This window comes from Pollachius pollachius (assembly GCF_949987615.1).
Source record: "Pollachius pollachius genome assembly, chromosome: 17".
In the NCBI taxonomy this organism is placed as follows: domain Eukaryota; kingdom Metazoa; phylum Chordata; class Actinopteri; order Gadiformes; family Gadidae; genus Pollachius; species Pollachius pollachius.
In genome coordinates this window covers 5584889-5600068 of record NC_136950.1, presented here as the reverse complement: position 1 = coordinate 5600068, position 15180 = coordinate 5584889, and the positions used below count along the sequence as shown (strand labels likewise).

At 44.2% G+C, this 15180-nt stretch overlaps 2 protein-coding genes across 2 annotated transcripts; one reads left to right on the top strand and one right to left on the bottom strand.

The window, feature by feature from the left end:
* Nucleotides 1-212: 212 nt before the first annotated feature.
* LOC307088556 (diamine acetyltransferase 1-like) lies at nucleotides 213-2967 on the top strand. Its single transcript, XM_079754487.1, has 6 exons — nucleotides 213-445; nucleotides 927-978; nucleotides 1082-1162; nucleotides 1554-1655; nucleotides 1769-1809; nucleotides 2163-2967. The coding sequence occupies exons 1-6, from the start codon at nucleotides 386-388 to the stop codon at nucleotides 2337-2339; spliced, it is 513 nt and encodes a 170-aa protein (XP_079610613.1). The 5' UTR covers nucleotides 213-385; the 3' UTR covers nucleotides 2340-2967.
* Nucleotides 2968-8870: 5903 nt separating this feature from the next.
* On the bottom strand, nucleotides 8871-15115 carry apoob (apolipoprotein O, b; the record flags this gene model as incomplete). The annotated part of the gene is given in 10 exon segments (XM_079754503.1): nucleotides 8871-10300; nucleotides 10782-10871; nucleotides 11222-11313; nucleotides 11861-11956; nucleotides 12255-12309; nucleotides 13603-13635; nucleotides 14346-14468; nucleotides 14555-14665; nucleotides 15045-15080; nucleotides 15083-15115. Coding segments are annotated over 10 exon segments (720 nt in total). The 3' UTR covers nucleotides 8871-10249.
* Nucleotides 15116-15180: the final 65 nt, after the last annotated feature.

Sequence of the window (15180 nt, the reverse complement as noted above, 5' to 3'; positions counted from 1 at the left end):
AAAAGGAACGATGTAAAAATGATGCAAAGGCCGAGATGTGGGACGTAACAGTGAGAAGGAAAATAAACAAACAAACGTGATGACGCGCGTTAGTGCACGGTTTCGATTGGTCGGAAACCTGAGAGCTCGAGCCATCTCAGCTGACCCCGCCTAGCCTGGCGCAGGCGTCTATAAAGAGGACGTAAACAAAGAGCGGCCACCGCACAGCTGACTGAGACCCACCAGGGATAAATTGCTGCATGCACTTCTCCCCGACAAACGCGTCAGGATCCCCGGCTGCTAGTGGAGGGTAAGGCCCCTCGAAGCGAATGAAGAAATATCTTTTGCTTCACTTCTTCAGAGGACTTCTCAGAAAAGGAAAAAAGAGTAAAAGAAGAAAACGGACATGTTTAAACTACGGAAGGCTGAACCCCGGGATGTGCCTGACATATTACGACTCATAAAGGTATGTACCGGTTAGAAGCCTGTTAATTAACTTTGCTCAAGTGTCTATATCGGTCAAAACAAGGATTCGTACTCGTGGGAAATTGAAGTCCATTTGTGTGTAGGATTAATTGGTATTTAAGTTGAGCTGAAGAGGCAGTGGGCTTTATCCATTGATGGGGTCTGCGGGTCTAGCGACCCCTAGACGAGGCAGACAGGTAGTGGCAGGGCCAGATCTCCAATTTCAGATGAAAGGGAATTTGAGGTTTTTAACGAATTACAAAGGCAGTGGGAAAGCTCACTAGAGGAGCAAAAGGATGTCGGGTCGTTGCGGAAACTCTTCTTACACCGAGTAACTGATTTCCTTGACGCCGATTCTGGTCAGTCTGGGGTCAATCGGCTCTTTGTTTAGACTGTGTGGCCATGGAAAAGGTCATGGACAACGCTCCAACTAGATCAGCTTTTGTTTATAACCCAACTCATCAAAAATTCCTCTCTTGCAGGAACTGGCTAAATATGAAGAGATGGAAGACCGAGTGTTGCTGACCGAGAAAGGTGAGCGTCAACCAGGCTTTGATCTTTAATCTACTTTGTACAAGGATCTTATTATAGAACTTCGCCCAGGATTTACAAAAGCTTGTTCCTCTCTGTGTTCCAGACCTTCTGGAGGATGGATTTGGTGAACACCCGTTTTACCAGTGCATTCTGGCCGAATGGCAGGAAGAACAAAGCAACGAAGGTATAAACCTGTTATGCATACTCCAAAGGCTGTAGTTTTGCAACTTATCAGTGATCAGAAATGTGAAAGTGCTAAACGACAAATGTAGCATAACACTCAGCAGTTGGTATATGGGCCGTTTGCCTCACATTTGCATGTTAGGCCAGGTCATTCATATAGCACCATTCAAACACAAGGCTATTCATAGTGCTTCGCAAACTAACATCGAAAGACAATCATTAAAAGGATAAAGGTTAAATACAAGAAATGACCAAAAAAAAGTATGTTGAATGAAAACCGGGGCAAAATAAATGTTTTCTTGCATCCACAGTTCGACAAGCCCTGTTTAGAGAGGGTCCTCGTGGAAGACCCTTGTCTCACATGATTTCCTGTTTACTTTTCGCCTCCTCAGAACCAAAGGTGATCGGGTTCGCCATGTACTACTTCACCTACGACCCCTGGACCGGCAAGCTCCTCTACCTCGAAGACTTCTTTGTTGTCGAGGAGTTCAGAGGTAAAGCAGGGCAGGCCCTATCATAACATTCACCCTCACTTAGACCCAAAAGCCGTTGAGTTGCGTTTGTGAAATGTTTGTTGACTATATATTTTTGTACTTGTTTCCTCTAGGAAAAGGCATCGGTTCTGAGATCTTGAAGCTCCTAAGTCATGTGAGTATGGTGCGATTGTTTCAAAGGAGTATATAACATCAGAAATAGCCCAGATCAGAGACTACACACAGATTAGTCCCTGTTTATACCTTACAATTGCAGTGGGAAAGTACTGTGGATGCAGCATGTATACAACTTACCGTATATAAATGATATGCAACTGTGTTAATTATATTTTATAATATAGAAGTATTTATAAATGTAACACTGTGGAACATTAAAGGTTGCTGCAGGTTTTTTTAACGTTACATTTTTAACTAGCCCTCCCTGGTCCCTCATGCAATGCATTCACTCTAGCTTCCTATCGCTAACCCCTCGTGCTTTCTGCCTCCCTCCTCTCTGTCCACCCTCAGCTGGCGATGAAGACGCGCTGTGGCAGCATGCACTTCATCGTTGCCGAGGACAACCGCTCATCCATCGAGTTCTACAAGCGCCGTGGCGCTGAAGACCTGTCCAAGGAGGAGGGCTGGCGTCTGTTCCGCTTTGACAAGGACAGCATCCTCAAGATGGCGGCACCCGCGGAAGAGTGAGCTGGCCCCTCCCCCCCACCGGACTCCAGTACACAACGAGAAGGAGGAGGAAGATGGGGAGGAGGAGGAGGAAGGTGTCATCATGGCAGGAGTCGTACCAGAGACATTGGACGTAGAGTTGGGGTGCCTGTGTCGTTTCCTAAACTAGTTTGGTCGTATGTGTCACGTATTGACACATGTACACAGGATACAATTCTCAGGAACTGTGGGTGACTTGCAGAAGCTATGCATGATTGGCGGGCCGTGAGCTAGGCTCCGGCAACCGTGATGGTCATGGTAACTAGTTCCAGGGGGGTTTGGGGGCCCAGACTCTCTAGTGCACATGACTCTGTTGGAAGACTCAAGCCGGCCTTCCTCTCCGTTCGCACAGAGGTCAAAATACTTATACCGTAGTTTAGCCTCAAAAGGGCATTAATTATCCCTAAAATATATATATATATATTTAGATGTAGTCAGATCTGCTTATCTCAGATGTACCACTTAATTTAGCGTTAACCTTATACTTTTTATATATTCCATGTATACCTTTTTTTGTTAACCCGTCATGATAGACAGATTTTATTACTTATTCTTGATTGTGGGAGCACATTAGTTTGTTATGTCATTTGCCAATAAAGTTTATTCTGATAAACCACAGATGTTGTGTTTGTAAGCTCTTATTCCCTGCTGTCGCTTTATGTACGTTTTCATGTTAATTGATGTCGGGAGCCAATGAAAGCATTGGAAAGCCAGTCTGTTTAATCTTATGCCTTACCAGTCTGAATTGTTAACTGGACAACAAGTAATTGCTGGCATCTGGACACTATGGTGATTGTACAGTAACATAATTGTGCAATATTGGGAATTGCAATGTGAACCTCTATGGAGGTTTACATGTTAAACGCAACTATGTTCATGTTTGATGAACTGGGGCCATTGTAGTTTCTGCCCACATGAATTAAGAGAAAACTTTGAAAGAAGTCTTTCACTTCATGCTAATAAGTTGTAGGAAACAAGAGGCGGTCAGTGCAAATGACACAGTGCTGTGTGGTCATGGTCATGGGAGTGTCATTCTGCGGTGTGTTTACCCTGCAAAGGATCGGACTTGACCCACTCAGGACGAAAAGTAAACAACTGACCCACATTTACATTTACATTTAGGGCATTTAGCAGACGCTTTTATCCAAAGCGACTTACAATAAGTGCATTTGTTACAATAAGTACATTTGTCATAAGAAGTGAAACAATATATCGCTGTCGGTACAGTAAAGATGTTCATAGAACCAAGTGCAAGTATTACAATCGCTAGGCTAACCCATTCCCCGTGTAAAGCAACGATAGCAGCTACTGTAGATGTTACACAATTAAGTACCTTGAATAAGTGCAATGTACAAGTGCCAGGACGTACAACATCCAATGGTGGCTGTGCATTGGTTTCTATGCAGAGTCGAGGTGAACTCTGAACAGGTGAGTTTTGAGTCTTTTGCGGAAGCTGGTGAGCGACTCTGCGATCCTGACATCGGTAGGGAGCTCGTTCCACCACTGAGGTCCCAAAACAGAGAAAAGTTGTGACTTCGCTAATCGACCTTTGCTTGCTCTTAGCGATGGGGGTACCAGACGTCCAGCTGAGGTAGCTGAGCGGAGGGATCGAGCTGGGGTGTGTGGCTTTACTAATGCTTGGAGGTAGGCAGGGGCAATTCGCCATACAGGTAAATAATTGGTCGCTTCCTTACCTGTATGGCGCACCCGCCCGGTAAAGTGAAATGAAGCAAGAAAAAGCTCTGTGTACCTTTTTAAAGGGGTGGTTAGAAGGCAGGAAAAGCCTATTGTTGGCTGTTGGAATGATAACTCTTTGAAGTGTTATGGGTTGTGTTTGTGTGTGTATTGTTCTAGATCTTGGCAAGAGGAATGTACATAACACTGCCAGGGGCTGTCTTATTAGAATTGCAATATTCGCTCCCGGAGGACAAGCATGGATAGTTTGAATGGCTAGTAAGACAGTGCTGGATTGTTGCCCCTCTTCTCATAGAATTGTATCGTCTCGAGGCTTTGGCAGTCATCTTTAGTGACAACTCATTACAGAAAGAAGCTTGTTTTGTCAGATGAGTTTTTTTAATTTTTCTAAATAATACTAGGATCCTGAACGTTGCCTTGAGGAACAATGAATGTCTCCGGGGGGATGCGTCCATGGTGTGGGCGGGTTCCTGAATGGCCCCGGACCCTAGGGGCCCGAGGGATGCCCTTGAAGTTAAGCAGACCGGAAACCAATTGGGTTGGTCGAGATGAATGAATACGCTGAAAGTGTTTGTGTTCAGACTGGCCACGGCTAGCAAAGCAGCACAATTCTAAACATATTTTGCTACAATGGAATTCATATTGCTCACCCTTTGTTTTAGCTTTAAGTCTAGGAAATATGTGCATTAGCCACTCGCTGGGCCTGGTGGGTGGCACAGTTCAAATAACATCACAATGAAAATATAGACCTAGGCAAAACAGGGAATGTGATTGTAAAATGGAAGAGGGCTCAGCATAACAATGTCTCTGTTGCTAAGCCGCTGGTGTGCACCCAGCAGATAAGTGTTTCTCAGCCTCTCTCGCTGCGTCCTTCTATGACCGGGCCAGATACAGCTTCAGTGGGAGGAGCAGGCTCTGTGTAAGGGCCTGATTGGCCGCGGGCTGCAGAGCTACAGTTGAAGGGAGGATCTGAATGAGGCAATCCTGTAATATCAGATCGGGCTATTGTTTTTCTTCTGAATCGGGTGTTTAAGGTAGCTCAAGGAACAGGTTGTTTACGTCGCAGCTGCTTGACTTGCAGTCTTCATCAAGTCTGAGAAGGTCTAACAGCACATGGTTGCATTTATCTACCATACATCATCCAAATGATGGTGTGCTGGCCAACTTTGGATGTGGCTTTTCTGTTCTTATTTTCTTTTTGTTCACATATCTTTTCATTTAAAGTTATCTACAGATCAAATGGTTGGGTCAAAATGTACATGCATATCAAGGTATAAGGGTGTCTTTATTATAAGCATTGCCACACCATAAGTGCATCCGTTGTAACACCATAAGTGCAGAATGGAAAACATCTGCAAAACTACCAGCCGCAATCAAACACAAAACCAGGCAATCACAACAACCAGGACAGAAGACCAAATAAATAATTAGGATAATGAAATAAATGTTCTTGTTTGTGAGTGGTTGTGTGTGTGGGACACACACCCTCACAAGTTTCTACAAGTTAGAATACACGTCTGGCTTTTAGAGCTCTGCTGTGCTGCGTGGGTAGTTGTGCTGTGGTTGTGCGGTTCGTTGTGATGTGTTATGGAGCAGTGTTGTGGAGGCTTGTCATGTTACGTGTTTATTATAATGTGTTTCATTTCATTATGTGCCGTGTGTGCGTGTGTTATGCGAGGCCTCCTTATGTGGGGCTAGTAGCGATTGTAATTACAATACAGACAAAACTGGGTGCTGCTAAACGTTTCAGTTAGACATACAAATCGGTAATGTCTGTATTTCGGTTCAACAATTCTAATGCAAATGCTAGGCATATCTATTTTGGCCCCCGGACGGCCCGGCCCCTTAAACACTGTAGACACTCTTTATAGACTCCCCCCTGGGAACCAAACCAATTCACAAACAACGATTCACATAACATGGTTGTCTCTATATGAACATGAAATCATATTTCATGTTCCCCCTCCCCCACACACACAATTTCAAGGGGGACAATGGGATGCAAACATTAGACAGCAGCTGTGCTGGGTGCGGAATCCACATCCGCATTCACGCTCACAAACACACCCCCACACACACAAACACACAAACAAACACACACACAGGAAATTCCGTCTGGCTTGAGTGCCATCTGTGTAACGATGACAAGTTTATTTCAAAGCTCTCGGCCATGTCCTACTATCTTATCTAGCCCTAACCCTAGTTACGATCTTTAAGTCACATGCTCTATAGATACTGTGAACCGTTAGCCATGGTGGTTTTGTTCCAGTTTCTCCTTTCTCTGTTCTCTCTTATGTTCTCGGTTCTCACGTTATTGTAGTGACTCCTGCAGTGCTTAACTGGAGGGTCCCAGTTGTCAGCTGGTTCATTTCTTTCAGCAGGTACTACGCCCCTAGGTACATGTCAGCAGAGGATGAACAGGCGGGCGGTCTGCGGAGGCCGAGGTTTGGCGAGGGTGGATGAGGTGAATGGCTGAGCAGGGGGAAAGGGAGAGCAACCAAATTTTCCATCGGTCCAACAATGTCCCATGTTCTTCACAAACAGCAACTCTGTAGGAAATATTAACTTAGCAGGACGGCGTCCATTTCACCGAAAGCCAACATTCAAAATGAATCAACATAAAATAACCGTTTGAATTTCCTTTTGATTTAGGTTGTGCTGTGAATGCTTTTAACAGATAAACCAGATTGTGGTTTGGCTGAAAAGGGATGGGTAGTTAATGCGATGATGAAAATTGCTCAGCTATTGTGAGGACAGTTGAGGAGGTGGCTGATATCATTGTACAAGTAGGCCTCTACGTTTGTATGTATTGTAGCATGAAATCAATGACAATACAGAGTTAATGATTTGGCTCAAGGCCTTGATCACTTTCAAACTATGTGGCAAAATCTACCAATGAATATCACACGTTACATTTATGGATGCTTTTCTATTTGGTAAGGAGTAACTTTTTTTCTTTCCCTTCCCCCCTCTTTTATTTACTCAAATATACTCTCTCTCTCGCTCTCTCTCTCTCTCTCGCTCTCTCTCTCTCTCTCTCTCTCCCCCCCCCCCCCAGTCTACCTGTAGAATGTGAAGGGATAATGAATGCACTGGGAGTGTTTTGCCCGGTTTCCTGTTTCCAAGGCTGTGCCCAGGAACATGAGCGGCGCGCTGACATCCTCTGCGATTGCACTGCTGGGCTGTAATGTTACGCTGCTGTCCTTTCCGTTTGCTTCAAGGGTTGAATACCTGATGCTCTCATTCCATCACAAGGCAGCCACATATTATGGTATCAACATGTATAAATGCTGTTTCATGGCATATATACATACACAAATTTGTTTTTTAAGTGTTTCTGTAGATGTAGATTTGATTTTATATTTTGGTTCATTCACAACAAACAACGTTTTGGATGCTTACCTTTGTAATGCTTTCTTTTGCAAAATAATATCTATTTCTACATAGAGGGTCTCAAAAGGATGCGTGGAGTCATCAGTGGAGGGTCAGAGGCCATATTAGGAGGCTGGTCCAGAGGTAGCTTAGGATTGTTATAATGATAGATCCTGGATACAAGACACCACTGAGACACAAAACAAGACTTCCTGGGGAATAGTCAGTGACAAGTCACTGCGGCATTGTGTGTAAAAAAACAACAATAACAACTGAGTGACGTCAACCTCAAAATCCGGCGGGGGGGCTCTTCATTCATTTATTATACACAGGGGACCCAGACACACAGATCACAGGGGATGGGAAATATCTGAATGGGTTCAGATGAATTCTTTCACATATTCTTCTCATCACAGAGACCGTGCAGCGTCCGACAAGAGCAACACTGTTTTATTTGCTCAAGAGAAATGCTGAAGTCTCTAAGAACAGCAGAAGCGAGCAGGGGTCAAAGGGAACATATGAATACTAAGAATAACAGGATTTATAGTTTAAAACCAACCGTAGTGAGGAAGTGAGCCAGGGTCCTTCCAAACGAGGAGCCAGTTTGAGGCCAAAGATATTGATGACAAGACGTCTGGTTTGAAGAGGATATTCTTTAGATTGCAAGCATATTTCTTAAATTTGCAATGTGCAGGATTTCAACCAGCTTGTAGCTTAAAATGAAAAGGACATGATCTAAAATCACCCAGTAATTTCAATAATGTTATAAATGCAGGGCAGCACCTACCTCACTTGTTTTGTTTACAAGAATCATACGACTGACAGTCCCAAAAGCCTTCTCATTCAACACATCCAGGCGAGCTACGCCAGGTCACGTCAGCTCCACTGCCAGTCAGAGGGGCCATAATAAAAGCATTCTTTAATAGGAAAGTCTCCCGCCTACCAACTGGAAGAGGCTCAATCTTACACATGCGACTAATATGCATCCCCTTTGCCAAATGGTCAAATAAATCTGCCATTGGCTAGTGGCAGGACATCATTTTGGACCCAGTTCCCTTCCTAAAACATATTTATATTCGTTATTGTGTTTTAGTGAATCCATAATTGTAAATAAAGGTATACATTTTAAATTATTTTTTATACCAAAGCACCTCCACAACCCATTGGTTCACTGTCTACTAAATGAGTCCATTTAATATCCTTCCTCTTGCATGTGGTTGTGATTTTAAATGTCTTGCAGATGGTAGCAGTTTAATGAGAAATCACAAAGGAATATTTTCTAATTCTCTCTTCAGTATTGATCATATTAGTCTTTCAGACTCATGGTTGACACATTAGCATAAGCAACCTGCTGAGAAGAGGTCACATGTGTGTGCATGTGTGTGTGTGTTGAATAAATGGGAATAAAGATCATCATAAACTACATGATTAACAGTGATTGTTTTATTCAAAGTTATCCTTACAAGTATGAGAATAACAAATTGAAAACTTGAATTTGTTTCAGTACCTGCATGGGCGTTGAGGAACATAAAACAAACAAAAAAATGTGGGTTAAGTGCCACTTCCAACCTTTTGAAATCCTAGTCACACAGTTAACAGCAACGGTTGACTCAATGTTCCTCTAAATGTTACATGTTCCGTAAAGTGACTCCCATAATCAAAAAAAACATCTTAAATCAAGGATGCTATAGACAGTACACATCTCTCTCTCTCTCTCTCTCTCTCTGTCTCAACCTCCCTCTCTCTCTCTCTTTCGCTCTCTTGTAAAGAACACACACCCAGCTCTGGAAAGCAAAATACAGATTGCCTGCTCTGTGAATGGAGCTACAACTTTCCTTCAGCTCTGGCTCTCTCTGGCTGAGAGGCAGCTGAAGGAAGGGCAGGTCTTACTCCTAGAGGAGGCAGACCGGACCTGCATAGCAAACAGCCCGACCTATGTGGCCTGCATTCCCTCCCATGCATTCGCTGTGGTTCAGCCGCTTTGCTTTATTCACCCCCTTCAAGTTACCTCAACAATTGCTAGAAAGTCGTGAGTGCCATACAGAAAGGTTTATCTAAACCTTACCCCTTCCTGCTTCTCGGGAAAAAAGAAGAAAGAGAAGACGTCATCGGATTACTGAAATACACTCTTCACTGCTTGCGTTGGCACCATTCCAGAAAGAAACCTTCTAAGAAAACCTGTTGAGTTCTCAATCAGTCATCTGTATTCCAATGAGACTAACCTCTAGTATAGACAAGGATACGTCCCACACATGCTTTGGTACTGGCCATGGGTCACAGAAGAGTGGCCGGTGACTGCATTAAATAAATGTAAAGAACCGGATGCATGATTTGGCAACAGTGTATTTGGGGAGGGGGGGGGCTATAGTATGCCATAGATGTCCTCATAATAGATTAACAGATAATTACACAGACTTTAACTTAGTTTACATTCAACGTAATGCAACCAGCGGAGCCGTGGGCTGTTTGCCCGTCCTCTACTGTATACGGTCTCATGGCGATGCATCAATAGTGGCATTCCCACAACAAAAACATGACAAAAAAGGGTGCGGGGGTTAGTGCAACATGGCAGTGATGGGAATAACATCACCAAGAAATGTGTTTAAACTCAAACACAAACGACACATCAGCAATAGCTACCGTCCCTCTAACCTTCCTACGGCGGATACAAGCGGCCTGCCAAGATTGGGCGAACATATTATTATTAACATTCCAAAACACTTGTTTGAGTGAGACATGAAATCACTAAAATTAATGACGGTTCCATCAGGCGTGTGTGTGTGTGTGTGTGTGTGTGTGTGTGTGTGTGGTTGTGCATGTCCCCCTCAGCTGGATGGGGTGTCCTTCTCCTCAATTGGCTTCTCCTTCTTCTCAGTCTGTGGGAAGAAAGAGGACAGAGAGAGAGAAGAAGGCAACGTCAGCTCCGACCGCCCAGAGTCGGGGGGGGGGGGGGGACTAATAAGCCAGAGACTACTGGCTTATTAGTCCCAGTGTTGCTGCTGGGTGTTTTTATTTTAATCTGGGATGGTTGATGGGGGACTTCTACCAAAAGCATCATGTATCTTTTTAGATAAAACACATTTCGGACGACTGAGATATTTTTACTGAGTGACTGATTCGATTCTATCATTTGACAAAAACGAAAAAGTCAAAGTTCAGGGTTTGGATTTAGCTTCTGCAATTCCAACTACCTCCTTCCAGAAAGAAAGCTCTTGTTATAATTATAGTCATGAAGAAGAAAAGGTACATAATTCCACTCGTCTTAAAAAACGTAGGATTACCAAATTTAGATCATATTTTTTTCCCAACCTAAAACACCTGTGTGGACCAGAGTGAGGGCTGGATGAGAGGACCTACCTTCTTCTTCAGGAAGGGGGGGTCCTTCCAGAGCTCCTCCAGGGTGGTCCGCCCCTGCTGTCCCCAGCCCAGCACAGAGTCCCTGCTCCCCTGGTGGACAGACCGTGAACTGGCATCAACACACGGGGACCTGTCATGAAGTCTGCGGCCCCGACCAGCGGCTTCCACAGAGCCGCTGGTCCACCCTGGTTCTCCTGTAAGAGGCCTTCACCTGCTGCCTTCTGAAAGCACTCTTATCGGGTCAAAGACGTGGATAACTCATGGAACGGCAAAGGAAGAATCACAGGATTTGACACCAAGTATGGTGGACCACTGTTGGTTTGAGGATAAAAAACAATGTATGCCAGAGCTAAGCTCAATGTTATATTACACATGGAAGAGAACCTGTGGTGTGTCATAGCTAAAAGAGGGTTCAAACCTCAAAGATGCACTACACACACCTTGAATAGGTTAGCAGCCTGTTGAGGATAGAACATGGATGCAGTCAAAGCCATCAAGCTAACTGGAAACACCAGCCGCTTCACCTTGGAACCTGAGTGTGTCAGAGAGAGAGAGAGAGAGAGAGAGGCAGAGCGAGAGAAAGAGAGAGAGAGAGAGAGAGAGTACATTTGAGTAAATAAAAGAGGGGGAAGGGAAAGAAAAAAACTTTGGCTCCTTACCAAATAGAAAAGCATGGTCTGACACCAATAAATTCTGCTGAGTCATGTTTGGAATGCAAACCACTAACTCACTGCCCAAGGAGGCAAATTCTAGATTAAATTCCTTGGCATTACATCTTTTCTGGCAGGATTTCTCTCAACCTCCCATTGATTATTGCAATCGGTGTGTAAGACTGTGTGTAATACTGGCCTTGCACGCACGCAGTAAGTCAGGTGGTAATTCAGCTTTATGGAAAATAAAAGCCCTCTTTAGGGCTTTGAGCCAGGTATTTGGGTTTAGTATCAGATCAGGACTTGGTCCGAGTAACAGGCGAGAACAGGATGGGTGTAAGGCATATCTGAGGGAGAAGGGAGAGCCCCTAGGTGCACTGTGAGGGCTTTCACCTTCGGGAGCTGGGGTTTGGTGGCTGCAGTTCTCACCTTTGGCCAGGAAGAGCCCCAGGAAGCCAGAGAATCCGACCACTCCTACACTGGGGTAGAGCTCAGGGGGAGGGTCGCTCAGATACTGGTACACATCTGGAGCGAGAGAGAGAAAAAAAAGTGAGGAATAATAATGTACGCCTGATGGTGTGGACGCTTTTATCCCAAGCACCTTGACAATGCCTTAGTGGGACCACTCTTATTGTGGCTGGGGGGGGCTACAGTGAACGCAGCAGTGGAAGGGACACATCTGTCTAGCAGATTATATTACTCATAACATCGACTTATATTACTTATCTTATTATCAGACTTCAGGATGAACTGTGTGTGTGTGTGTGTGTGTGTGTGTGTGTGTGTGTGTGTGTGTGTGTGTGTGTGTGTGTGTTAATTTTACCTCTGACTGTCCTGATGGTACCGTTCACTGTGGGCTCCACTGTTTTATAAACCTCCTGTAGCCATTGGGAAATCACAGCCATCCAGCAAAGGGACCAATCACAGCGCCCCATGGAACACAACAGAGCGGATCACATTTAAAAACAAACCAACCAATCAGCCACAAAACCCTGACCCACAGATGAGATAACATTACTGATAATAAGGTTCAGCCTTAAAAGGTTAAGGAGGTGACCCCAACACAGGATCAAACTGTCAATAAAGCTGTATTATAGGATAAGTAAACCTGAAAATCACATTGCTAAAAGTGGTTCGAGTTGTGGTTGAATTTCTCTTTTCATTAGATTACAAGAAGTCTGCTAAGTCTGCTGCTTTAGCAGCGCGGTCGTCCTCTGTCCGCTGCCCGCCCTAGCGTCCCCTCACTCTTGCTGCTACAGAACATAATGTGTCCCTTTTCTTTTAAAAACCTTTAGGACGACCGCTCAGGTTGCCTCGTCTGAAACCCGCAGGCGGAAGTGCTCCTGCTGAAACAGGGTTCCCCCCCCCCCGTGTGCGTTCCATCGCTTTGATGAAGCCTCTAGTGTGACGGTCAACTTTAACACGCTAGCTCTCCATGGAGGCCACACAACACCCGGCGGGCCGAACCTGTTTCCACCTCGCCCCCCCGGGGCCCTTAACCTCTAAACGTCGGGTCCAAGTTTGTTCTAAAGCCACGAGGCCCTCCAGGCCTCTCAGTTCAGTGGAGCGGCTCCTCGGGGCCAACACTTGTCTATTATTAGCTCCCCAGCTCGAGCTGCATGAGTGGCTTGTGTTGTTAGCATCATCACGTGGAAGAGGATAGAAAGCCACTCCAGATGTGGATAAACAGTGCACTATAAATAAAGACAATAATTCAATACAAATTCTATAATTACATTTGTTCTACAAAATAGCCCAATCAGATGAGGACGGTGGGTTGATTTGACCTCTAGTGGAGGAGAGGAGGAGGGGTCATGCACAGCGCGGTACGACACGTTCTCTAGGGTTTAAGAACCTTCCAGATGGTTTGGATGTGTTTTGTAACAGGAGACCAACACCGCCTTGCAGCACGGGCAAAACGCACAAAAAACAACACTTGGCTAGCAAACACAATGAGGAAAACTGGTAGCAAATGAAAATATAATGCGTCATTTGTATCTTTAATTAGTAGTAGGTTGTGTAATGGTTAGATGGGGTGAAAACAGGGAAGTAGCTTGAAATAATACTCTAATGTTCTACTACTACTACTAATATGACATTAAAGCTTAAAAAGAAAGACATTTTGTAGCTGACAGGATGTACAGTATATGTTGCAGGAAACAGACATTTACCTCCACTTTCCCCCTGGCAGAAAGACTGGTTTTCTAAGAGAGAAAAAGAGAGAGAGAGGGGGAGAGAAAGGTAATGAATACAGGAGATGACACACAAAACACCATTTAGATAAATAATACCAATGTTTATATGTTATAAAATTATATAATACCATGTTTAGGTCATTTGATTTAATAATAGTTAATACCCATGTTAAGTCTTATGATTTAACGATAATTAAACCCATGTTAAGTCTATATGATATGACGATAAATAATACCCATGTTAAGTCTAAGTAATTTGACGATTATTAATACCATGTTTACGTCATATGATATAACGATAAATAAAACTCATGATTAGGTCATGTGATTATGATATAAAATGTAATAATAACAACAGCAGCAGTTTGTTGCAGTATGGCACGTAAGTACGGCATGTCTTCCAACAGGAAGCAACACATCTGACACATCTTTCACACACAAAAACACACACACACACACACCCATGTCGTGGGCCCATCATAACAAATGATCAAAATAATAATTTGATTATTCCAGGTCAGGCACATATCAAAGTGGAGTCTGAGGAACCTGCCAAGAAGGCTTGCAAGCAGCTAAGTCTCCGTTGAATCGGAGGCGAAAGAGATACAAGTACAACCATACTACTTTAACTGTATAGACTCTCCACATTATAATGGTTTGTAAGGGTCTGTCACTTTGTGTTTGTGTAATAATGTAGTTTGCCGTGACCGAAGGTGTACCTGGAGCTGGCTGGTGTACGGCTCCACCATTTCTCTCAGGGCTGCAACACCGTGCTCCAGCTGGCCCGGCTCGGGGTCGGTATATCTGGACTGTGGCTCTGGCGTAGTATACAAAGATGGCAACTGCCACCAAAAAGGTAATTATATAAATTTGTATGAAATCAAAATCATAAGGCACAGCGATGATTAGGAGTCTGACACAAGCCCACCTCATCGATCCTGAAAAGTGTCCCTGAGCTTTTACTCTTCCCTTCCCCGGCAGCGAACACAGTCCCGACCATCACCCCCATCAGCCCGGAGCCGGCGAGCGGCAGCGCCATCTGGTGGCGGACGGTGGTGGTGGACATTACAAATGGGCTTTCTGACAGACGTGTGGACTACGCAGTGCAAAGGTTTTTCTAGCAGTATTAACGCTTAATCAGAAATATAATTATGCTACAAAATAGAACGGGAATTAAGCTCGTTGTTGGCATAATGACTGTCAGAGCTCCTGAATTATGAACCGTGTACTCTTATGTTTAGCTTCACAAAAGATGTAGCTAATGTTAGCAGTTGGCAAATTTAGCACTATGATTCATTAGCCCGGCTACTTTCAAGGCATCTCTACGATACCCAAATACATTAAGGTTTACTTATTCATTAAAATAAAATGACAGCACCGTTATTATAGTTAAAATGTGAATGAACTTGAACCATTACCAGTCTCGCAGACATTTTGCTTCCGCTGATAAGATTCCACTACGGCAAGCCGCAGAGCCGAGAACAAGCATCTGACGTCATGTAAAGGGCGCAACACCACAAACACAACACGAACACAAAACATCTTTCAATACGA